The sequence below is a fragment of the Hippoglossus hippoglossus genome, chromosome 24, assembly GCF_009819705.1.
Source record: "Hippoglossus hippoglossus isolate fHipHip1 chromosome 24, fHipHip1.pri, whole genome shotgun sequence".
Classification (NCBI taxonomy): Eukaryota; Metazoa; Chordata; class Actinopteri; order Pleuronectiformes; family Pleuronectidae; genus Hippoglossus; species Hippoglossus hippoglossus.
The window spans coordinates 14,896,023-14,922,906 of NC_047174.1; the positions used below are offsets into that span (position 1 = coordinate 14,896,023).

The 26,884-nt window shown below is 42.7% G+C and overlaps 1 protein-coding gene across 4 annotated transcripts in view; it reads right to left on the reverse strand.

Moving 5' to 3' along the window:
* The window catches only part of ccdc85cb (coiled-coil domain containing 85C, b), a 47,010-nt gene that overhangs the window by 4,699 nt on the left and 15,427 nt on the right, over window positions 1-26,884 (reverse strand). Inside the window, exons 2-4 of one of the 4 annotated variants that reach the window (XM_034580102.1) lie at window positions 9,760-9,839; window positions 8,668-8,709; window positions 3,659-3,760 (exon numbers count right to left, since the gene is read on the reverse strand). In XM_034580102.1, coding sequence (XP_034435993.1) covers window positions 3,659-3,760; window positions 8,668-8,709; window positions 9,760-9,839 — 224 coding nt within the window. Of the gene's footprint in view, window positions 1-3,658; window positions 3,764-8,667; window positions 8,710-9,759; window positions 9,840-26,884 lie in introns of all 4 variants that reach the window. The other 3 variants (XM_034580101.1, XM_034580104.1, XM_034580103.1) reach the window with 3 other exon arrangements.

Sequence of the window (26,884 nt, forward strand, 5' to 3'; positions counted from 1 at the left end):
AATAATAACTGTTGCTGAGGCCAAGAGGGATGGTGTGTGGAAACTGTCCGTTCACATCACATCAGCCGCATGAGAATGTTGATGTTTCACTGGTCCTGAGGGAGATGACCTGACACATGCTCACCTGACAACCACAGAAAACCACTGTTTGTCTTGCATGTGCCTTTATAATCAGCATTTATTTATTCCTGAGATGGGAATTCTTATATTCTTGACAGAGGGAAAAGGGCACATGGGTTTTTATTCCATGGGTTTTCAAGAGCATCGATATAAGAAAACTGGTGAATATAATGAAAAGGTTCATGTGAATTGGGGTTGTTAAGTGCAAAAAAAATAAATCTGTTTAGCAACACACAAAAGATTCAACATGCAAAAACAAGTTTTCAAAACACTCCCTACTAACAGCCAGGGCAGAGCGTGTATTCTTTTTTTGAGGTGGCTGTGACTCAGGAGGTAGAGCAGGTTGTTCACTACCCAGAAGGTGCGTGGTCCATTCCCAGGCTCCTCCGTTCTGCATACCCAAATGTCCTTGGGGCAAGACACTGAACCATTGCCCCTGAAGTTTGATGGATGATAGAGAAAGTGCTGCACATGCAGTAGATGCACTGTATGAACTGTTATAGTTTTATTTTATTTTTTTAAAGGAAATGAAGCCAAACTTGATTTTTTTGTGCACAAATACACTTTGTGGCATATGGAAGAAAAAAAGGTGTGGACTGACATGAAATTAGTTGCAATGCACAGTAAGTGGCTATAAGTATTTTTCATGCCATTCATTATCTATTTGTATTCATTCTGTTAATATTACCTCTTCATTTTTTTTCATTTATTACTGACCTGTTTGGGAGTTCTTCTTCCTCATAGGTTTTTTGTGAGCTTTAAAATAAAAATACTCTATGTGCAATTTCAGTAGCAGTCAAAAAGCTCTTAACCGATGGAATCTCATTTTTAAACCATGTTGAAATGAATGGATAACAATAGCTGACTAAACCATTTCAAATCACAGGTAAATCATTATAAATAAATAATGACCCGAGTAATGTCGAGGGTTGTAGCTTCGTATGACAGCACCTCATTATTCAAGGGCTACATCAAACACAAATGATTTACAGAATAAATCCCCTTGTTAAACACATCCCCCACTGTGTGTATATCTTCTTGTTAAAAAGGTCAAAACGACAAGTTCTTACATCCGCCTCTCTTCTGTGGGTTAAAGCTGTAAAGTGAACTATGAGGACACTTCCAGTATCACTGTGTTGAACTTTTCTGTTTACTCTACGCTGCAGCTATACACAGTAAAGAAAAGGATTTGGACAGCAGCGCGGAGGCAGCTCAGAGCAATGTTTACTGTTCATATGGACGTACAGTTGGTTACGGCTCGCCTGCATAAACACGCCTGATTCAGGGTGAGGGCGGGGGGGGGGGGGGGAGCGCACGCTGTCAGAATCAATGGGTTGCAGTTTGAGCACACAGAATCTAGATGCTTTTTTTTTTTTCATCCTTTTCATCTTTCTCGCTTGTTTTCTATCCGACACTATCACGCACGCCCGCCCCTCTGACCTGAAACTGGGCCTGACTGAGAGACACAGGACTAAATATAAAGGATGAGCTGATAGATCAGGATGGGTTCAAACAACAAGACTCCAGTTCACTGAAGTTCGGCTGCTGTAGCTGCCACATCGCTCATCTTTCTCGCCCTCTTTCATTGTCACCATCCAAGGACTTTGTTGAACTTGAGCCACTTAACACTTCACAGAGTTGTCACGACAACAAAGCCATTGGAAGGAGAAGACGTGAATCATGCTGACGTGAATCATGCTGCACACAACTGATTTGCCAGGATTGTATCATAAGCCTGCAGAAGACTCCGGGAGTGTCTGGTGTTTGTGCAGATTAAACAAATGATAAACTGATTTATTAGAATAAAATATAATAATTATTATCATCATCATTACTACTACTGTTACCTGGTGCTAACAGCCATTCTGACAGATCTTAAACATGATGGTTACACAACTGTTCCTGGTCTCTCGCTCTTCTGTCTCCTTTCTCCCCCTTTCTCTCTTATCTCCCCTCTTTTCCATCCACCTCTTTTCTCTCAATTTCTTTCTCTGTTCACCCAAAACAGTCAAGGCCGATTGAGGTTTGGTTTCTTCCAGTTAAATGGGAGTATATATTATAATATAATATGATATAATATAATATAATATAATATAATATAATATAATACAATATAATATAATATTGTAACATAAAAAAGGCTCCACCCTAATATTGACAATTAGGGGAAATATTTTTGCTAAAACTGACATTTTCTGTGCAGGGAGCATGAGCACTCTCTCCCAGAAATTCTGGGAAATTTACTTATTTTTTAGGTATAACTTCCACTACCAATTCATTTTTAAAAATTTTATATTTCAATAACAACAAATGCAACACAGAGAAATATGGAGAAACCTATGGGTTCCCAACCTGACGGCTTGAAGGTATTTTTTTCTGGTATTAATAACAATTAAACCAAAAGAAGGATATTTATGTTAATAAACATTAAATATTATGAAAACACAACATAAACTTGAAGAAGCACATACAGGACTAAAAGATTTAAAGGAATTAGATATGTCTATATTTTCAGTATATTTGGGTAATTTCCAAGAAATAGGAAATGGTTTGGAAGTGGTTCCTGGGTACACGGTCCCAGCGGATTAAATATGACTGACAATGTCAAAAAGATGCCAAATGTCAAGGAGCCAAAATTCACAGCTCAAGTCAATATCACGACCTTGTTTTATGTGTGGAATTAAACGCTGGCAGAGACGACCATCCACATAATTGGCAGTTTATCCTTCCTCCTGCTGGGAGAGACCTTTGTCGGGTCAAGGTTCACGGACGTTATTAAGCAAGGAGGAGACGGGCGTGACCCACAAGCTTAAAAAGGTGCGAGCTGGCCTGCGCCTCACACGGGGCCTGTGATTAAAACATAATATTGATTTTTTACACAGGGAAGATTTAGTCCTGCGGGTAGCGGCGTAGCCTGACTCTGACCTTGCTTAAGCAGTCAGAAAACAATTATCCAGCCTCTCCTCCCCAGACACTGGCAGGGTCAGGGGTGGGCGGTGGATTGTCGAGAATTATTACTTTCATAGCGGGATTCGGTTCAAACCGTCTCCTGGGGGCGGGGGTATGCAACTGAAAGGCCAGGATGAGGGAGTGAGAGTGGGGAAGGCTGACTCCTGTCTCCATCTTACTCGCTCTTCTTCCCATTATCTTTTCCCAATCCATCTTATTTTCTCCTTGTCCCTCCCTCTCTTGCTTTCTTCCTGTTTGTGTTTGACATGGTGTCGTGTAAGCGAGAGCAATGTTGCATGTCTAGGTATAATTGGAGAGTTAGCAGTAAAGTGAATTAGAGCTGACTTGACTTGATTCCGCTGTGGAGGCACAAGTACAGTCCTCCCTGCAATTAAGTCTGTGTGGGCCCGTGTGCAATTAAACCCAGGCTCTATACCACATTTGTTATAAGCAGAGACATAGTGTTGATCCTTGACTTCTGGAGAGGATAGATATGAGTGGGCGCGCCCCCCCCATGTGCGTCAATGTGAGTCCTTGTATGCGTGTACCCTGCTTGAGTGCATGTGTGAACTTGTGCGTGTGTACTGACCATGTGCATGGCGTCCTGGCGCTGGGGCAGTGAGGACAGCTGAGACTCGGAGTGGTAGAGGGTCATTCCCTTCCTCAGGACACGGAGGTCACCTGGGTTACACTGCTGGACACAAAACAAACATATCATTAAAAAACAAACTCATGGCTATACTTAAAATCTAATTACCTCCAGCAAGGGGGTCATGCTTTCACTTTGTTTATCCTTCTGTTAGTTAGTCAGCAGGATTACGCAAAAACTCCTGGACAGAAACTTGGTGGAAGGATGTGTCAGGAAAACCCCCATTACATTTTGTTTCACTTTCTCTGCAGCGTTTCCCACAGAATTAATTCAATCGATGGCAGCAGCGGGGGTTCAGGTGCACATGCATGAACGTCGCTCTATTGCGCAACAGATTCCGAGTGACAGGTACAGAGACTAACAGAGTTCTGGCTTGAGAGAGAGAGAGAGAGAGAGAGAACAGCATTGAATGCCACTTAGGGGAACGTGCACAAACGCAGCTGAGGTCGGACTGTCTGTGTGGACTTAATGCAGCGAATGGCTCTACATACAACTACACAATGAGGCAATGGAGCAAAACACCAGCTAAGAGATCGTTTGTTATTATGAGAAGTGTAAAACAGTATTTGGTTTATTGTCTAAAAAGGACATGGCAGGTTTTATATATATATAGTATATACACTAATACTATAGGAAAAGCAGCACAGATGTTTGATATCTAACAAGTCAGCCAGTAACGCCTGCCAGGTTGATTTATCATAGCTCTGCACTTGACTGAAGATATTTTTTCAAAGATGAACGTGACAGAAGGTTTTGAGATAACAGCTCAATTTGAAAGGCAAACATTGAACATTAAATCATTTTGAATGCTTACATTTAAAACCACATTAAATGAAACTATAAAATCCTGTACTAAAACAAATGCATAAAAATGCTGCCAGTAAAACATTTATTGCTGCCAGTGTTTGTCTGGCTCCACTGTGCATATTAACATCCTCAGTGATGGTTCATTACAGGCTGTAGTTCCGCACCCCCCCCACCCCACCCCACACTCCCTCCACTACACTGGCACCTGCCTGCACTCTCATTGTCAGTCGGACGCCATCGCTCCAAGCACTTCATTTGCGGAGCTGATTTTTATTTGTTGTGGCTGTCTACATAAAAGGCCCTTCAGAGCACCGGGGCCGTATCACATTGTGCATCATCAAGGGCCATTACGCAGGGACAGTGTTCCCAAGATTTGTCCTCATTAGCAGCAAAAGACCACTGGTTCCTGGAGGCAGTAACCAGCCTCGCTTCCCTCTGCGGGCAGGCACACAGCAACACCACTGTTCCTTATGACATTTCTCATGTCACGCACTAATGTTCCCTCTGTGCGAGGAGCGGTGTGTAAACACACATGATGCCGGGGAGCACTCGGGCTATAAATAACCCAATGAGCTGTGGGTGAGCGTCTATGAGTGCGTGGACATTGTGCTGTCTGCCGCTGTATTCCCTCGGTGCCACATACACTCAGGCGCACGCTCACACATACGTTTTGCTCATAATCGGCATTCACCTCGTCTTCTCTGCCCTTCCATGTCCCCGTCCTCTCTGCTCTTCCAGCTCAGTATCCTCTCAGTGTTACCCTAACCTTTCCCAATCCTTCCCTTGGCACTTCTTCATCTACCCTCTGGGTTTCCACATTCATGCTCTCAATTCTGGGCCTTTTCTAGCATCTTTTTGCCATTTCTGGCTCTCGGCTTTGTGTCTTGGGTAGGTTATTTCTGAGAGAGTGGCATACACAATATCCCAAGTAGTGTAGCACATACCTCTGCCAAGGCCCAACAGTCCCCTTATGAGACCACATTTAAATCTACTAGATCCAGATTTTTATTTGGATTTGCACCAAATTTCTCAGTCCACTGATTTTCATTCAGATCCATGAATTATGAAAACATAACCTCCTTGACGTGTGTAGGAAGAAGACCTGCTTTGATCAGAAGGAGTTTTCTGACTAATGAATATTTCTTGCGAAGTCTAGTTTTACAAACAAACCAACATGTCTCCAACTTTCCTTCCTTCCCTGAATTGACCTTGGCCACTGAGACCAACAAAGCTATCTGTTTGCCAGACAGCTGGAAACATGTATCTTCTCGGTTAAAGCTCGGGCCCCTCCGTCTATCCATCCATCACAGTGGTCTTGGAGCTGACAGGGAGAGGCTGTGGATGACATGCATCATTTCCTACGTGAGTTATGAGGGGCAGCAGTGATGCCACCTAGGCAAAATTCTGTACAGTTTAATTTGAGTAACTCCCGCTAGACACTGGGTACTTCGCTGGGTACTCCACTGGGTAGACTGAAATGATTTTTTTTCCTTCTCAAAATTAAGCTCTATATGATAATACAAGAATAATTCTTTCTGTACTACTGCACTTTCTTATGTGAATAAACAATTTTGTGCATGAGACATGCGTCTTAAACTTCTGTGCTAATTACACACTAATGAAAACATATAAACATATATATTGGAGTCAGCTGTCAATTATGACGTTTCACCCATTTTTATAGCATTAAATAACTAATTAAAACCAACTTACCAGAAAAAAATAGCACTGAACATAAGTCAGTGTAAACAACTACCTACAATGACAGAAACAATCTGTGAGAACAATGTATATGACATGTACTTTGACCTTTTAGATTGGTCCTTGTCCTATCAGCAGGATTTATAACTTATATTGCAGCCAGCCACCAGGTGAGGCTTTCCAGAGGCTTTGGCTTTACTTTTGGGGAGTGGTCATGTCCTTCATCTGAACAAAGACTGGGGTTCTTCTTCCCATGTCTGTGAGGGTTTTCTCTCAGTACTCCAGCTTCCTCCCGCGGTCTAAAGACACGCAGCTCATATTAACTGGAGACACTGAATTGCCCATAGGTGTGAATGGTTGTCTCTATGTGTTAGCTCCTTCCCCACTTTCACCCTCCAAAGATAAGCTGATGGATGGATGGATGGATGGACGCACAGATGGACGCACAGACGGGCGCACAGACGGACGGACAGATGGCTGGATGGATGGTAATGCATCCTCCTAAATGCTACACAACTTTAAAAGCCCACTGTTTCAAAGACTCTTAATAATTCAGAGTGGTTGGTTTTCTCCCGCTGACATAGCAACAGTTAGTAAACCACGTTCCACTCCATGTTTATTAAGCTGATCCCAGTCAATAAATCAGTCAATGAATAAAGCATAATTCATTAACCCCTGTCATCATTCAAGTCCACTGATTCCCACTGCGGTCCACTCTCCACAAGATGACTTCAATTACCCTGCAGTTAGTGGACTGGAGTATCATCTGAATCTGACCTATAAATCATTTAATTCTCAGACTCATGCTGCAGAGCACTTAGTTGCTCAGGGTAGAGTGGCAGTGGGGAAAACCAGAGTGCCTCACACTTCAGTGACTTAACAGAGACAAGTAACGGTTAAAGGACATGGGGGATCTGAGTGGGAGAAAAGTTCGAAAGAATCTCGTACATGTACGTGATCAAGCATGCTTGTGGTCCTGCACAGGCAAACACACACACACCCTGTTTCCTTCCGTGATTACACCTGTGCTGTGCAGGACTTTGTTCCTTTCTGCCGTGGGACCATGTTATTAACTCTCTCTCTCTCTCTCTCGTCCTTTCTGTACAGTAAAATCCTTCAGCCTGTTTGGAGGGGCAACATTCCTGCGATAAGAGGCCATTGTTTCCTTCAGGCTTAACATAAGTTTCACTGGACCCGTTTCGTAACACAGGAAGTTAGGCAATATGTCCACTGAGGCAACTAATCCATTGTAACAACCCCACCTGAGAGCATTCACACACACACACATCAGTATAACTGTTGCATAAGAGTCAGGTTAAAAAGTAAACCGGAGAAATGTCGTTATTTGCTGGAGCAAAAGAAATCAAAGTTTATTAGAGACACAGCCATTGAGATGTTTCATAACTTCAGACAGACGTTTCATCATTCCTCACTCGCGTACCAGTTGTCGGCCATGCATTATGGATGCCTGGTTCTACCTGAGTTGCCTTTGCAGCTTAAATTATTCAGCCCAGCAGACGTCCCGACAAGCCAGGACAAGCGTTTGTCATTTATGCACCGGAGCACGATGTAGCATTCGTTCACCTGCGGTGCCTCGTACCAGACACCGACTGAGCGGCGCAGACCGGCTCCAAGCGCAGAGAAAGGCTTTCTTGCCAAGGTACAGGGCCACCTCATTAGCACAGCATGCTAGCAGAGCCCACAGGGACCAAAGAACAGGAGTGGACACTGAGGCAGGACCTTTACATGCAGACTAACTCCTTTGTGAAATGTGCACTGTGTCAGAGCTGATTCAGGTCTGTGGTGATGTTTGAAGCTACTTTGAAGGTTGTTGTATTGGACTGTATTATTACGGATAAAATACTAAATCTAACACAACATGTATGAATATAGCATTAAAGATAGAGTATTCAGACTCTGTCACACCGCTCTTTTACTGGGAGATATTTATTTTCTTTTTGTTTTTTAAATGTTTGCATCTGTTGGTTGTTAGATGCGTAATCAACCCCCCCCCCCCACCCACCCACTCGCTTGCGGTGAATCCGGCAGAGGATCTCCTGCTGTATAGGACTATATAGGAGGCCAGGCGTAGACTAGCAGTTTTTATGCTAAGCTAATCTAACCGGCTGTTGGCTGTGGTGTCATATTCAATGGATATTATATGTGGGAGTGGATTTAATCTTCTTATCTAACTCCCAGCAAGAGTAAATAAGTTAATTTCAGTCCTTATGAACATTATCAGAGAGCTGATTCAGCAGCTGTCTGAATTTCAGCATAAAGTGAACATGTTCATTATTATATATGTCCCCCCCTCTGTATAAAAAAGCCCCAATCGCAAAGCTGTAAAAAAGTCCCACCACCAAACAAATAAAAGGGGGAAAAAAGGCTCAGCTGGTTGACAAACAGAGAAGCCAACGAACGGTGGCGTTTCAGAGAGTTACCTTTTTCGTCTGTATCTGTGATAAGCTATACCGGCTATAAGCCTAGAGAGAGAGAGAAACATGATGATGTACTGGTTCATTATTTGAAGGTTGTCATCGTACTTTTCTTGGGCTCAGAGATAAACATACAGTTAAAAAAAATGACAAGAAAAAGAAAAAACACAAAGACCAACAGTCGACTTTAAGAAGTAGGTTCATCGTATGTGTCCCAACTGCTTTGAAACAATGCGTAGCACCTCACTGAAGCACTGAAGGGCTGTAAGGATTCCAGCCTACACTCTCAGCCTACGTATTAAATCTGCTGGGAGATAATTGGGGGAGGAGAAATCGCTTTTTTTTAAAAGAATAAAGGCTTCGAATCAAAATGCCTTTTGAACTTTGAAATCAAAACTCGACTGTCTGCAGCCTGACATGCATTCAAATAAACTGGGAGCCTAAGGATGAAGCAGAGATAACAAATGGTACATAAAAGACCACAATGTATATTCACGCTTTTATGTGAGTTTACAGTTTGTTCCTCCTACATATGACTAGTTTCCGTTATAAATCTATTTGTGCGGATGTAACACACACACACACACACACACCTCTGCAGACTGACATGACCTCCTGGTGAACCAGACCAAATACTTCAAGCCCCCACCCTCCCCTTTCTCACACTCCCACCTCCACTCGCTCAACCCTCCATCCTCCAAATTTGAGAGAAGTCAGAGCAAGGTCAACTTTTTGAGAAATGCTTTACCCTGTCACTGTCACTTAAAGCCTCTCTCTCCCTCCCCTCCACCTCCTTTTTCCTCTTCTCATCTCTCCTCCGCTCCCACAGTTCCCCTCCGGGGGCTAACATCGCTGCTCGCTGCCGAGGCTTACTGACTCCCCATGAATTAAACATGGGTAAACATATTCTCCAACTAACAGGCAGGGTGTTGTGAGGGGGTGGCTTCAGAGGAGGCAGCAGGCAGCCACTTCATCTCAAACTGCCGCCGATCACATGCTGCTGGCCGAGTTAGAAAGTTGCACAAGAGTTCAGTGACTGGGCTAATAGCGTGACTCCTGAGTGACGCACATCTGCACGGGTATATGTGTGAACCTCACCTGTGTGAGGAGCTTATTGTTATCGTCCTCCAGGATCCGCACTTTCGTCTCCAGCTGTCTGATGTAGTTGGAGGAGGGATCTGGAGGAGAGAGGGGAGAAGAGGTGATTAGCATTTAGAAAACAGGCAGGGCAGGGCCAGTGGAGCGAACGGACCCCATAGAGCTAGAAAACATTGTTATGCACTTTGAGACTCTCCAGATGAGGTTTTGAGGTTGTGGTTCAAGTCTGAAGTTGGAATATGGGCAATATGTTGTCTTCTTATTAACATGAGCTTTTATTTTGAAACTCCCTCGACTTAAAATAATTATTTTGCAACCAAAAAAAAGCGCACACACACACACACACACACACACAATTCAAACTGTTTACTATGAATGAACATACTTGCCCACATGATTTCAAATAGCCTCAGCAGCCGCATGAGAAATAAATGAATAAATCAACTTAAGTATTTTAGTAGTACGCAAATAACTTTTACTTTCATAATCAAATAATGTGTACGTTGTTTTACAATGAGGCAACTATATTAGTCCAAAAACGTTTAAGGTAACAGGAAACAAGAATTTAGAGAACGCTAATGTTTAACACAATAACTGTATATAAAGACACATCTCCACTTCCTCCTTCTGTATAAAAAATAAGCCAAAATAACTTAGATGCGAGTGCTGCCATCTTGGTGACGTCAAGCAGAGTGGAGCTGTGTCACCCTAATGTCAAGGGTCAAGCGCTGAGCATTCCCACCCAGATTAGCAGTGCTTGACCTAACTTTTGACCCCACGCTCGACTGTGGTCTCCCAGTTGGTTCCACACTTTCTCTGTGCCTCTCGTTCATTCAGTGTGAAACATCTGACATCACTGTGTTTTTTTTTTAAATATGTCGCAAAACTGTATCTTTCTGTAGACACCTGACAAACCGTGGCCTAATTTCACCACAGAACCACACGAGCATAGCTGATGCGGATACCGCAGCACTGTGCGTTAACACGACTCGGAGAGTTCAAACCAGGGACAGCGACTGTGTGAAGAGTGGAGGTGCAGTTTGACTTCAGTAGGTGCCACACAGCTTGTTATCTGAAAAGCCATGTTTAATTTACAGTGAGATCAAAGCCGAGCTGTGCACAGGAAGTGCACGTCAGCAGCAGCGAGTGAGGAACAACAACACTGTGCACACAGATGGATTTTGTTTTGTTTTCTAAGATGAAGTACAGAGAGACTGAGAGAGGAGACGGAGGAGATGTAACAAAGCCGATGGGGAGGTTGCTGATGAAAATGACGGGTTGAGTAAGATGCCGATGAGAAGCCGGGGCTGTAGGGTATTACACAGACACACCCACACCCACACCCACACACACACACACACTAAATCACAACTTGTTGCAGTGACGCAAGTCAGTGACCTTGGTTTTACCCGACCAAGTTTTTTCTAACCTAGCTGATGAGGTCTGTGCGACCAGGGGGCACTATTCTGCAGAAACAACTATCACACACACTCAACAACAGCCTGGATTGTGTAGATTTACAATGACACACTCTTGGTCACAAATAAAAGATACAACATGTTGTACGAGTTTCAAACGCAGTGAGGAAACTGGTCTCAGACTTTTTACACCCCACAGTAGATGCATGTTGAAGTGTGTGTTTACATGGACTTGTGTGTTTACGAAGCTACTTTAGTTTATGCAGTAAATGCAGTTGTATTCAGTAAACTTATTCCTAAACAAATTGAATATAACCCAGTTTTCATAGACTGAGTAAATAAAAAGAGATGCTGGTTAAGTGCATATAAATGTAAGATTTTAATAGGCATCAAGTCCATCCTCCAAAATAACAGATCTGATTATTAAAATGATATGTTAATATATGATGTCCTCTCAAAATCAGTGGGTTTTCATTACTAAATAGCAGATTATTTGTGAAATTCTGACACGTACACTGTGTGTTGTCTCAGTACACAGCCTGTCCTCCCACTCCACAACCAGTCCAGATGCAACTTCGACACTTGAAAGATGCCAGCTAAATAAGTAAAATATTATGGTAATGAGTGAGGAGAAATCCGATCACTGACTACCTGAATGTAAACAAAACTTCTACAGATTTCCAGGCTGGCTTCCATAATTCCGGTTTGTGATGGTGCTAGAATTCTGTATCTGAAAGCAGACACAAAGAGCGGCCCCAGCAGGACCTGCAGGCCTGTTTATGTCCAGCCCTTTGACTCTTAGGCGAGCCGGTGCAGACAGTGCTGTCAGGTTGCTGGTTATCCCGACGGGTGGACGGAGGCTGCAGTGACCAGAGCTGCTAATCCTCTCTTCCTGCCCTGTGACACTCTAATCTGGATTCATCTGCTGCCCTGACCTGCGGCCAAGATCTCAAGCCGATTAGGTCGACGGTTCCTCAGCCTTCAGTCAACACCGGCACACTCAAACAACAAAGGGAGAAGCCTCGGAAAGAGAGAAGGAGAGGGAGGACGGAAAATAAAAAATGCTGATCGCTTTGGTGTGTATGTTAAGATTACTAACAGATGGAGATCTTTCTGTCAGGAATCCAATAAACTCAAAAGTCATCCGAGTCTGTCAGGCTCATTTCATTTTTTATCTCCTAAATGAATTAAATAAAAATGAATTTAAGCACTCAAATGTAAATATTGATATATAGCTCAGACATATAGCAAGCTAGAATTAGACTGAAGTGAGGAGTCCCGCTGCTATAAGCGATGTGTCCGCGTCTTCACATATCACACAGAGATCCATCCCTCCCTTCCACTGCCAATCTATAAGCCTTTGATGTGTTATAGGGGGTTATGTTAAATCTCGGAGCCCATCACGTCAGCATCACACATGGCATTATTAAGTAGTGATGCTTAAATATGTGTAGATCTGCCGTGGGAACATTCGCAGGAACACACGGCATGCACGGAATGCCTCAACACCTCCTACACACACATACACACATGCACAGAGCCGCAGGGATCTGCAGGGGTGAAGCCAGCCTGTCACCCTCTCTTTAACAACCGACTCCAGAGAGTCATCCCGGTGGGAGAGGGGGTCAGGTTATTGAACCACACTACTGCTACATTTTCTTTTTTTATTATACCCAACCACCCCTCAGGCTTCACATCCTCTCCTCAGCGCTCCCTCATGAAGCTGGAGGAAAAGCCAGCAGATCATACAGGGATAGTATATTTTTTTTATATACACACACAACAAACAGTTACTGAGGGAGAGATTCTATTATTACTAATGCATAATCTGAATGCAATCTTAAGGTCTTACAATGGGCAGTGAGGAAGTAGGCAGAGTAAGAAATACCCAACTAAGCAATTTAAGAATATGTAGATGCATACATTTGGTGAGAGAGGCATTGAGAGAGAAGTAAGAAGAGAGAGGGGGAAACCTCTCAAGTACAAGGGAGCTATTTTTATCTTCTTAAGTGTTGTTTACCCAAATGAATTGAGCTGATGTATGTGCATGTGTGAGGTTGTGTGAGGTTGTGTGTGTGTGTGTGTGTGTGTGCGCACAGAACAAAAGGTGACGCAGACAGTGGCGCGAGTCCGTCCCCCTCGCCATGCGTCACTTTACATCACGTCAGGGCCACTGTGACCCACTTCTAGTGGCCACTCCTTCCTTAACTCTGCCCCGCTCCCTTCCCTCCTTTCAATTCCATCCCTCCACTCTTAACTGCTCCTTCCATTGTCTTTTCTTTTCTACCCTCAAAACAAGTGCAAGCTTTCGAGACACTGACCCATTAGTGAACTTTGCTGGTGGGTGACGTTGTCATCTGTGTTTCTATGTTAAACAGAAGCTCCCAAAAAGTTGTGTGTGATCATTCACAGGTCACGACCTCCACTGGCCCTTCTTTGTTTTCTACTGTGCTCCAAACCTCCTTCACCCATCTGTCCATCATCACAGCCTCTTCTGCACAATGCAACACGCACCCTGCACCGCATTAACCGGGTTGTTTTTCTAAGATACAACCACAAGGAGTGAGGCACAATTCTCCATCCAAAATGCGAATGAAAACCACTGCAGTATTAAAACAGTGTGAGAGGGTTGACATGTTGGAGGAAAACAGAAACCACGGTGTGTTTAAAGACCTGCTGCATGAGCAGGAAAGTTCATTTTTTTTAATCTTGGAAAACAGTCCGTAGTCAAGGTCCACGTACGACTCGGCTGACCTAAATACTTCAAAGCTGCAAAGCTTTGACCACTGCTGTGGCAATCAACATGCAGTATTTGAAACACTGTATTTTGTTTTTGTTTATAGCCCATGAAATAAGTAATAGCAATTCAATATTATTCATTATGCAACAACATTAATTAGTATAAGGTTTTCAGACAACAATATTTTTCATCTTAGCACTGACACTCGTGGCTGAGAGAAGCAGATTGGGGAAATCATTGAGAGAGATTCTTGGTTTTGGTCAGTCGAGGGGATTCGTTGACAATAAAGGAAATCCAAAATGCTGCCAGCCTTAGAATTTAAATATGAAAAAACTAGAATGACTCCCAATGGTCCCCTTAAATTCAATGAAGCAGCACCAAATGGCCAAAACTTATAGATGTCACTCCCATAAATGTGCCTGTTTTTTCTTTCGTTAAGATCCATGAATTATTCCCGGGAAATGAGGGAAAATATTTCCTTGATCCGCCCCATGATCTGGGTCTTCTCCAAAATTAAAAGGGTTCTTCCATGACCCATACTGCACCCTTTCACCAAGTTTCAAACAAAGTATATATTTTGAAGTATATGCGATTAGGTGTGATTCCTTATAATATACTTTTACATTTAAACTCTTTTGAGGTGCGAGCAATACAATTCTCCTCCTTACATTTCTAGTTCCTCCATCCCTACATCTGTTCTCTTTGTCACGCCCTTCCTATACATGTCTCAATTCCCAGTATGGAGCAGAGGGTGGGAGCGGGTTTATTGGAGGTCAGAGCAGGCCACTCTTTACGGAGCACAGACAGGCAGAAGGGTGTTGCAAGAATTAGCCTGGTTAGCTATTAGACCGTGCAATATATACACTTGTTATTTAGCTGGTATCGGCAGGAATGTATATTACAGCAAAACCAGCCTCCGCACTGTTGACTCTAAGGTCTTTCATACATCAAAAAGCTTTGGTAAAATAGTATAGTTAAAAAGGACTCGGCTTTGGAATCCCCTCATGTTTTCGAGTCGGATCCCTCGGCTGTTTAGAAGCCTGCAGTGCACAGAATCACTCTGCTTTTATTATTCCTGGCTCGGCTCCGGCTTTCATCTCCCATTCACAGCTGTATCGCAGTGTTTTAGCACAGAGACATGGATATTCTCTCAGCGATGAGTGTGTAATGTGTGTGCCGAGTATGAGCGAGCGCTTATGTGCAGCATTTGTACAATAGGGAGTGCCTGTGGGTTGCATGGGTGTCTACGCTGAGTGTGTGTGCATGTGGGAGGGAGGGAGAGCAAGTGTTTGTACAAAAGAGGGGATTTTGTGTGTGTGTGGGTATGCGTGTGTGTTAGTATGTGTGTTTAAGGCAGGAGGCTGGGTCAATTACCTCAAGATGTTGAAGAAAGAGCAGAAACCCTCTACACAGTCTCCCTCTCGTTTCTCTGCACCAACACCCAAATAAAAGTACAGCAGAATTCCATGAAACCGGACCCCAGCGGCTACAGAACATCCAATTTATCAAACAATAACATCCCCATTAACGGGCAACTTTCAAAACTACAGAGAGGACATATTGAATCCATACGGGGCGATCTGAATGGGGCCCAGCTTTGAAAACAGAAAAAAGGAGGAAAAAAAAAATAATGGAAGGAGAGAGGCCCCACTGCCTCTAAAGTCAGATCTTACAGACTTTGTTCAGACCTGGTTTTAACACGTGTCCCTGAGTGATCCGATCCCAAGTGGTCAGGTGTGAACGTATACCCCGAGATGCATTGGACATCTGATGATTCAGACCACATTGGGAGTTGGTCTGAGACATTCTTTTAGCTGCGTGAAAGAATGCAGTCAAATTTTGGACTACACACAAGTGTTCAACTCCGGGGTCCATGAGCACGGGTGGATGACGAAATGTAGCGGAGCCCAGCTGCCCGTCGGACGCAGAAACCAGGTTTCCCTCTTTCTTCAGCCTCAAGAACATCACTTAGGCATGTGGGGAAATCCAATGCTTGATGGTACTACCATGCCTGGTTATACTTGGTAAGATCTGACTGACTGATCGCCATTCAGGGGAGAGACGTTTAGCAAAGTACAATTAACAAACTCATTATTTGAACAACTGTTTCAGCTCTCTGTTTCCATATTTGCACAGCCCACACACTCCAAAGAGGAATGCCATATGGATATTTGTATGCACTCTAATGTATGTGTGTGATTGCGTGCATGTGCGGGGCAAGTGTGTGCATGCTTCCTTTGCCTGGTTGCCCAGCGCTCAGTTGAAGCCAGGGCAAACTGACCACAGGAACAGAGAGGAACAAGTTAAGTGGGCACCCAGGCTGCATTAATGAGGGGGGTGGCAGAACCTGGCAACCCAAGCATGTAAACCACAGGCCCATGGGAGGGCTTCAAAGGCTCGACTGGTGCATCAGCTGGCAGGGAGCTAACCCCATCTGACAAGACATGGCACTCGTTCTAAGGGAGAGAGAGAGTGCCTCACCACCCCACACACACTCTGTCGTATGTACCCATGTATGTGGGTGTGGGTGTGGTGTGTTCTGCAGAAAGCAAGACATGTTTTTTCATGAGCATGTGAATGTTTCCGATGTGCGTGTGTGTGCATCTGTGTGTGTTAAACAGCACTGCGTGGCTTCATGCTTGAAGAGAGACGACCCATGCTGAGTGACTCATGTGATAGTTTAAGTGTCAAAATGGATTGGGATTCAAAAGGGCGGCCTAACCCTAAAGTTGCCAGGTGAAAACAGGTTTTTAATCATTTCCCGCACGTCATAATATTTATAATAATAAGCTATTAGTATTGCACTTTTCATAGAAATGCAAAATGCTTTACAACAAAGAAATCACATGCACTATGGGCTGCACATACAAATTGACGAAACATATTAAAAACATAAATGTAACATTAGATCGAAAAATGACAGTTGAAACACCTTGTGGCAAGAAATGGTATAGCAGCATTAGACAGCTACCTAAAATCTGATTTTTCTTTAAATCAGTTTGTAATATTAAATTTTGAGGAAAGTTTTACAGTATTAAAAACTGGTTACCGTCCAATTCATCTGCTGATTAGCTTTGGAGCGACTTTGGACCACACAGAGTTACTGCAGTACAAGTTGTGTTTTAACACTTTAAGAGTATTACTTGAACTATTGTCTTCTTATTCTTATTCTTATTCTTCTTCTTCCTTTCGTCTTTTTGGCTAAGAGCATTGTGTTTACTTCGATACCTTCATTGTCAAGTTAAGTCAAGACAAAAACTTCTTTTCAATCCTTGGGTATTTCTTTTCTTTAAATATCTTGCATCAAACACATGTTATAGATAGTATGGCATAGAACCTGCAAACAACATGTCTTCTGATTTACTCTGAGGAAGAGCTGAAAAAACAAACAAACTGTGGATTGACTGATTGTTTAAACAAGAAATATGATAAATTTGAACATTTCAAAATGTGTTCTGGGAAATATTTGTGTAATTTTAGAAAATTACTTTTTTAGTAGATTAGGTATTTTTGGCACAACTTCACCTAATTGTTCATAGAGGAGGGACATATAGTTAAGTACAACTACTTTCTCATAAGTTATAAGCTATATTATTAATGGAAAGATAAACTGCAAATAAATCAATAATGAAAACAACCGTTATCTAAAGCCAAAGTCAGCGTGTAAAAACTTGCACCTGATAACAGACTTTTTATCAGTCTGAGACTACTGCATGGTAATTCAACTTTGTATTTATTCTTCGATCAAATGGTTTGTGAAGTGCCTACGCTCCTCAAAAGGTTCTTGCTCCCCTGTGAAAGTTGCAGCAGTAGAAAAGCCCTTTAACTGAGCTTCCTGGACCAGACCGCAAAAAGAGCTTAGATAGGACGTAGAACAGATATGTCAAAGTATGGATCCTTTGGTTATGTTGTATTCTACCAATTTAGGAATCAATTTGGTGAGGAGCGTTCATTGTAAACATGTTATCGGTCCTCACTCATTTCCTGCTTCTGGCATCCAGCCTCATTTCCTCTCATACTTTCCAACATAAATCAATCTGACAGTCTGGATAAAACCGAGAAACCTTATTGACTTTAACTCCACACAAATAACCACATCATGTTGTGTATAATTTTACACACTGTCATTTGAAGTTGTGCGGAGGTCAGTTGGGTCTCTTTAATGTAACAAGTGTTGGTAATGTGTATTGAGTGGAAATTGAAGACCTCTATAAATCTCCTCTGTCTAGGTATTGATCGGTCTGTCAACATCCTTAGTGGGGGAGAGAAAGAATTATTTATAGTCGTTCCAGCAGACTAACAAAGACGTGTGTCTTGTTGCTATAACACATCCTGTCCGACATCGTGATGCGCTCCTCCCCTGTCTCCTCCGATCGCCGTCACCACCCTAGCAGGGTCTCGTGAACGCCTTCACAAGCCTGAAGCTGTGCATGGCTGGATGAAGACGTGTCTACGCAGGAGCCAGTGTGATTGATCTATAAATAAAAAGTCCTTGACGTAAATGCGAACCTAATTTGTAAGGATTAATTTTGATTGTGACGACAGGAAAAAATTCCAAAACAACTCCATTTCTTCTTCCGTAACAATCTAACTGCAGTGTCACGGCTTATTTGTTGACAGTGGACGATCAAGCCACTTTCAAGGCTAGTGCCCTATGACCTTAATCTTTTGATTAGGCTAGAAGAATGGCAGCCTGGCAGCCAGTTGGATTTAATCTCATAGATGTGGTCCACAGCCATAATTACATTCCATGTGTGCATCTGTTGGCTAATTCAGTGCGCGACAAAACAGAAGAAATTAGCGACATTTGGAGATTGATTGGCCGTGTGGGCTACAGGAAGCTGTATTGCGACTCATGAGTCCATTCATACGTGTGTGTTATGTTCCAGATGACTTTTCTTATCCATCTGTCACCTCTGGGTCAAACACGCGAACAAGGTCAGGACCCACACGAAGCATGTGGGGAGGGGTCATACCTTCCCCTACTGGGTTTCTGGGTAAATGCCAAAACTGAAAGCCATCAATTATTGAATGGATTATTTTGAAGAGTATAATCTGTTCAGTATTTTCCTAATCCAAGAAGACCTTCTATCTCACACTCCGTGACACTCTGAGCCCTTGACACTGAAGGTCAAGGGTCGGGACACTGGATTCCTCTGGATCAGTCACCCAGTTAAGATTTTCTTCTTGCATAGAACAACATGCTGGGATTACCGTGTGAATGAGTGTTTGCCCTTATTTATTTTGCCCTCTGTTTGCATGCATTTCAGTGTCATACATAGTTAGATGGGATGATTTGTTGTGGGAATCATCTGTGTTGTACTAGAAGGAGTTATGAATATTTACATGTCGCTTAAATTGACGTTTAGGAAAACCTCACTCAACAAAACTTTTAGAAAATGTCAGCAAAACAGCAGTTTAACTAAGGCCATGTGATAACAGACGCACTGTCTCGGTACGTCTGCATGTCATCAACATGATACCCCACAGTGCCCGTGGAAGGCTTTGCACAAGAGGCTTAGGAGATGGCTGGCTTTACCCGCGCACAACCCACCGCAGTGTGTAAACAAACACCAGAGGGCATTGTGGGTAGGGAGCATCCTCCCAGAGCCCATGGCCCTCTTTAACCTCATTCCTCTCCCCGTTACCACGGTTTCACCACCACAAACCCAATGGCAAACCCCCATTTGCATAAATCTGCATACCTCCCTGTTGCTTTAAAAGCCTGTCTGACTGACTGCTGAGCTGGCAAAGGCCATGCTTATGTAAGCAGAGTAAAACAGCTAGCAGTTAGATGGTAAATACAGAGGGCGTCCCATCAATAACTATCACCCTTAAACCCCTTTATTATGTGCCTCTGAAAATCCCATCTGCCGTGTGGGTTCTGACGCAATCTTCATACATTTCAACAATCTGGAAAAATTACTTTTTCTTTCCGATGACATCACCTCATGTTTTCATTGCCGTTTACACCAATAATAGCTATGTCGGATTTCATTCAGACGTGAATCAGCTGGCAAGATTCAACTTGAGGATAGGCTCTGCTACATAATTAAAATGTTGACAAAATCTATCTTGCTCTGGTACCTAATCTGTGCTGTGGTTGATGATTATCTGAACAAAAATAATTACCTGTGACAACATGTTAAAAATCCCCTAAAAATGTGCTCTGCAAAAGAACACTTGTAAGAATAACACTCTAATACAGCTCCACAGGGTGGTTCCAGATCAGGGTGTGTGATATGACGATGTTAGATCGTGAACGATTAAAATATTAATTGCTTTTACAGAGAGATCCGTGCTACAGTCCAACCTGACTCCACTCGCTCTCTTCTCTCTCTCTCTCTCCTTCTTTAATATAACATATAATAAGTGCCAGTTTGTGGGTTCATTTATACAGTTGAGGCCTGGAGACCTAGACAGTGTTGACGTAATGATGTGGCTCTAAGTCGGATCTGGCCAATGGAAAAGCAAACTGGTTCTTAAACGGTTCACAAGTTCAGCCTGCTCCGAACCAGCACTAGCACTCGGTTCACTTTAGGTGGAAAAGTAAGCTTCCTGATTGCAATTTCCTTTAATCTTAAGTAGCAAGAGTGCACTTAACCTGAGTGTTGTTTACCCTTTGAAACCAATGTTCATTTAAGGATGGGATTTATGGTTAAGTCTTGTAATTGAATAAAAGCCTAAACCATGTCAAAATTCTTGTTTCTTCAAATCTAAAGTTAGTTGGGGAAATTTACTTCTGGAACCAGAGCCAAACTCAAAGTGGGCGGTCACTGTTAAACTTTATGATAATTGCCTGTGGAGCTTTTGAGTATTTTCTAACGGCACAAAGACAAAGCTCTCACAAAATAACCGGGAGAAACAAAACCCCCTCTATTAACTGGTGTCATCTGGGTTATTACCAACTATTAACCAAGCACTGGTGGATAAAAGGGATCTGTGAAGGGCCATTAGCACAGTAATTGCCACAAAGAGAAAGAGGCTTTACGTAAGAGCTGTCCAGATAGACAGTTATCTCATCGTAACCACCACTAAAATTGGATTGATGTTGGAGTGGAGTTCCATAGCCTTTGACTCAACCCGACAGCAGCATTTTGAGATGCGCTGAAGCTAAGCGAAGGCGACAGCGCTTATACTCCGCAGTTGTCAGGAAAACAGGCCATTAGAAAGGAAACAGGAGCATGAGAGCGAGACGTACAGTAGGGAGACAACAGATACTGTGCAGACAGGACAGAAACAGGCACAATAACCAAGGGAATTCTATTACATCCCATTATGAATGGTTAGCGCTGGCTCCATCCAAGTGTCTCGCTACAGAAGAAAAGCCTGGACTCATTATCTATGTCGCTGCATTCGTCCCTTCTGTGTTTTTCTGGCGCACTTTTCGACTCAAAATCCCTCCGACCTCCTGGCGAGAAGTGACCTATGTGCACAACTACGAGACATCCTCCTCTGAAGGACAGAACGGTGTGAAACGCGTTCAAACGGGGACACTGAGCTAAAAAAAAAAAAAAAAACAGTCATCCATAGAAACTGGCTATTTTTAAACCCAGAACATGAAACCTTGTAAGAAGCAGCATCAGACGAAAAAAAAATTACATTTTTTAATCGACCAAGTGTCTGCACACACAGTAACACATATTCAGAAACACATACACAAGCTTTCCTGTGCCATTGGTAAGACACCTCACAGCTCAAAGACACTGTGCGTTTCTGTGTGTGTGTGTGTGTGAATGTGCGTGTGTAAAAGAAAAACTCAAAGGTGCAAAAGCTGCAAGGCATTCCCAAGGTGTCTGATCTTGTCTAATTGCCTCCAGTTTAAAAGGGACCTGAAGCACAGTGTACTCTCCAAAATTGACGGGTTTGTCTCTTTGCAGCTCCGCATCCTCACAAACTCTGGCTGACTTGAGCTGAAATGATAAGTTGACAACGTGACGAATTGCAGCTTTGCTCTGTCATCAGTCATTCTTACCTTTTTAGACTAAAACTTAAAGCAGGTCAGAAGACTATTTGTGTGCCATAATCACAGGTTGCTATGCATACAATCAGAGACCACATTTTTTAAAAACATTTTTAAAAGGTAGCATTTGAGTAATTTACAGGAAAAACTTAGAAAAGCAGTAATTCAGGCATGTGACCCATGAAGGAGCCACATGTCGAAACAAAAACCATGACAGATTAACATATGAGGGAAATTATCAATAGCTTCAACTGACAATTAATGAGAAATGATGTAATTAATGTGTTCAATTAAAATATGTTCAAATCCAAGTAAACACACATATACTTGATTTCTGAAGGGAGACAGCTCCAGTTATTTTAAATTCAGGGATTTTAGTGAAATTATAAAGTCAGTGAATGACTGACGTCTGAAAACACATGTTAAACTGTGTATACCGGTGTAGTATTATTCTTCCATGTATAGCAAATACAAGAATAGAATCTATCTTCTATTTATCTACTAATTCCAAAAAACGTTGTGTCCATCTGGCGCATATCTCGAGAACTGTTCATCTTTACTGGCCTCACACTGAGCATGTGTTTTGTTAAGGGGCCCAAGGAAGTCACACATTACATTAAATATTAACAAACTTTGATTAAAACAGTTGACCAGCGCTCTGTAGCAGAGTTGCAAGTCGATCACGACAACAGCTTCAGCTTCACTGAATTCTGAATAAACAGGTGAACGGCCCTTTGTGCAGCAGTGGCGGTGCAGCTTCAGGGTTCTGTGGACTGAGACCGGCAGCAGGTATTTACCTGCCGCGGCTGAATAACTGCAGGTCACTTTTACAGTTTCAGAAAGAAAACTGCAACAAGCATCACCACAGACCCAGCAAACAGAGAGCATGAAGTATGAACTGGGACAATGCTTAGTTTGATTGTGTGTGCGTGTGTGCATGTGTGTGTGTGTGTGTGTTAGCAGCACGTCAACCAAACCCAGCTCCAATCACACAACAGCCATTTGTCCCACCAGTAAATATCTCCAGTAATCGCAGCTAATGAATGACTTCATTAAGCAGAGCTGCCACAAACATCAACCCCATTTCCACCCAAGAGGCAATAATGACATTTACGACCAGTGTTGCAGCCTATGTTAAACAAGCTTAGGCCATTGCATTTGATTGGATGATGGAGTGCATCATAGCATTATCTATATGTCCTGTATTCCAGTGTGCAGGCAGGGTTTTAAATGTCATTTTATACTGTGCTGTGGTATATCATAACAGTCCATATGCCATAACTGCCACTGCGGCACTGAAGTGTTCCATCCTTTTAATAGGACCAAGCCCCACCTCTGACTATGTAGCCATTAGGTTTATTAGTGTAGCTTGTACAGGGGGCAAAGGCACGCACACACACACACCAGAGGGGGGGATCACGAGAACAAATTCCATTAGCGAGTGGGACTGGGAGGTTTTATAGCCAGATGGTTAACCTGCCCTGAATCAATCTGATGAAGACCCCATCGCACATTCACATATACACACACACACACATATAAATACCTAATAAAACCTAATGGGAACTCATCAACCAGTAATTTTATTATACAAGACCTTCCTGACACCCCATCATCTGGTCGTCAAGTCACGCTTTCTCACTTTATGATGCATGGCTATCATTTACGCAGCAGGGTGGTTACAGAGGCAGTTTGGTTTGATACATACTGATGGGGCAGAGCCATAAGTCATACCCATCAATCTAACAGCCGCGGCCTTTGAAGAATTCATTTTTGGTGTCTGGGTCCCATAAATGAAATGCAAAGCAGCAGAATGTGATCCCAAACTATAAAATAAAACTGCTTCTGACTGGAAAATTATAACTGTGGCTGAAGCTGATGTGCTGCCACCGGATTCCGAAGCCACTGAACTGTGGGATGCGGTTGAATGAAATACTTAGGCTGCTGAGTAATGGTTTTAAAAGACAGGGGACATTTTATGGGATGAATCCCTCACGATCCATCTTGCTTGGGTAGTTTCACACCGATATCTTGAGAATGAATCTCACACATAGAAACCATTTGCTCTCGGGTGCCACGGTAAAAATCAAGCCCCTTTTCCACTGGTCAAAAAACCCACCAACACCAAACAAAGTCCAAAAAAGCTAAAAAAAAGTGCATTTCCCAAAATGCAAATGTTCTGCATTTATGTAGAGCTTTTCTAGTCTAATCGACCACTGGATGTGCTTTACACTGCAAATCACATTCACACACACATTCATAAAGGGCTTCTATATGCTACTCCTATTCTATCACAGACCATTCACACACTGTCGGTACAGCCATCAGGGGCAGTTTTCAGTATCTTGCCCAAAGACACTTCGGCATGCACCATCTGATTAGTGAACGACCAGCTCTATCTTCTGACACACAGCCGTCAAATTTCTTTAAATGAGTAATACGCTTCTTTAATACACTAACAAATGTTGGATATATACAAAACACCAGCATTCAGAAGGTTAAATAAAACTCAGACAGTATTTTTCAGATGCATATTTGTTTCAAGTGAATTGCAACCAGCTGCATCAACACACAGTCTGGATCTTGTGCAAGATACCAGGTTCTAACAGGGCCATAGACATTTAATGAGGTGTGATACGGTCACAATCTAAATGTGTCAAAACCCTGAATGAATAATAATCAAAATCTATTGCTCAGTGCTCAAAAGCTATTTGGCTGTTTATTTTTGCCCAATAAAAAATGAGAAACCAGTCCTCATATGCTGTAAAGCTGTTTCACCGTCTATAAAAAGTTAACCAGTGTTGCCTGCATCACCTCCGTTACCTCAGTCACCTTTACAAACTGAGGAAAAGGCTCCAGGGATGCGTCAACGACAAAAGCTGAACTAGCTTCACCTTGCACGGCACAGACGGGTCAGACGCTGCTCGGCCTCATATGTCTGTGGCAGCTGTCCACTGAGACAGTGACCAGGTGGTCCCTCTGACTCACTGCATCTTACTAACAGAGGGAGGTCAAAGCAGATCACTGGCAGAAACTGGCAGAAGAGACAGTGAGATGAGGACAAGGACGGCCATGTTCTGTCTTAGCTGATTTTAAACAAGTCAAATATAGCTTAAGAAAATTGATTTTGAGTAAGGCTAAATGAGCGCTAACTCGCTCTGAACAAGCCTTTATCCGTTTTATGCCTTTTTTATATATGGAGGGTTATCAAACCTCTAATCATCTTACTGTAAAAGCTCCAGATTAGGAAACAGGAACATATGCTAGCTTTGGCCAGGACAAACATTCTGCTGCTTCTCTCTCGGTTTGAAAATTGCAATGAATCCAGTGTTTTCGGCTGGTGGAGACCCTGTGGAATTAGTTCACATTTCACCCAATGAGTGTTGGGATATGTTTCCCACAACCATGCACAGGATAAAATTAGACATAGAAACAAAGCCATGTATTATTGACTTTGTTGCATATGTGTGGTGCCAGTACCGTGTGCAAAAAGAAAGTTGCAAGCCTGACTTTTTAATTGTCCTTATTAAAACTTAAACTAAATGCTGCGGGCTAAAGACTGATGTCAGCATATTCATCTGCTCCCAGTGTTTCCCATTAATTACCTAGACTGTGGCTGCACGCCATAGACTAATATGTCCCACCCCAGTTTCATTATGAACCAAAAAACTGTTTCACTTCACATAGCATCAAAGATCTCTACCATAGTGTTTTGCATCATTGCTTCATTGAAGAGCTGTGTGCATAGATTGGCTCAGCCTCCCATCATGCCCTGCTCTCTCACCGTCACAGTCGGACTGACCAGCGTGAGCACTGGGAGAAGTGTACCAATTTCAATGCTGCTCATCACAAAATGCACAGTTGTTATGGAATTTTTAGCTAAGCTGCACCACTAATACACTTTTCACTGTCCTCAGCAGACCTCAGCAGAACTAGTCTGCACTTCATCCGTGCGCATTCCCACGACGGTCAGCGGTCCTCAGACGGCAAAAGGCAGCACACACTGACTTCACTAGCTTCCTAATTAGCTTTATTTACATTTTTGTATAACATACACTGTGCTTTTCAGTACTGCAGTGTAAGACCCAACTGTGTAAATAATTGAAAGCATATCTCTCCCTCTACAACTTGTGGAAAATGAACTCTCATTCGACCCTTCTCTCACATTTTTCTTTCCGCGCGTTGAATCCCGAGAGGCAACAACAGGGAACGTTCACAGACACTGACGCCTGATTTATGTAACCAATTCACTGTTTTTATTATGACACAATGACAATATGCTGTGCTCGCTTTACCTTGCATCCAAGTTCCTGTCAGGGTGCTCTTCTTATAGACATTCCCTCGGAATTTAAAGGAACGGTCCCACCCAAGAGCTATTAACACGTGCAGTGTTGCAATAAACCCAATCTTACAGTCTCAGAGTGAAACTCGTTACTCATTTCAAAACTGTAAATAAGTCAACATTAGACCCCACTGACATGCTTGATTGTAGCAAAACATTTAGTGACGGGAAAAGGTCCCAAGTTGGATTAGTTATGAAACTCATTCAGGGTCATATGCAAATCTATAAAAGCACAGCTATAATAGAGATTTGCATAGTGTCCTATTTGTTGGATTTAGCTACATACCTGTATAATGTACATCAGTACTCCTTTCTTAATTTCAGAATCTGAAAAATGCAAGGTTTGCATGACTGAAACTCCCATTTCCTCTGAAAATAAACGGATGAAAAGTCAGCAGGAAGTTGTCGTGCAGTAATATTTCAAGCCTTTCAGGTTTTTTTGTTTTTTTTATTATACTACCCTCACCCTCTCAGCCGCAGCAGCTGAGGTTTCAGAGGTGGCCAATTTCCAGCTGTGCCCCCCGGCAGTGACATCTTCTCTTTTGTACTCTTGTTTTTTCATGTCCTTTTTTTCTCTTCCACCTCATCCGCTCCTCCTATACCTCATCCATCTCTTTTTGCCTCATCGCTGCTCATTTCACCTTTATTTAAACTTTGGTGCT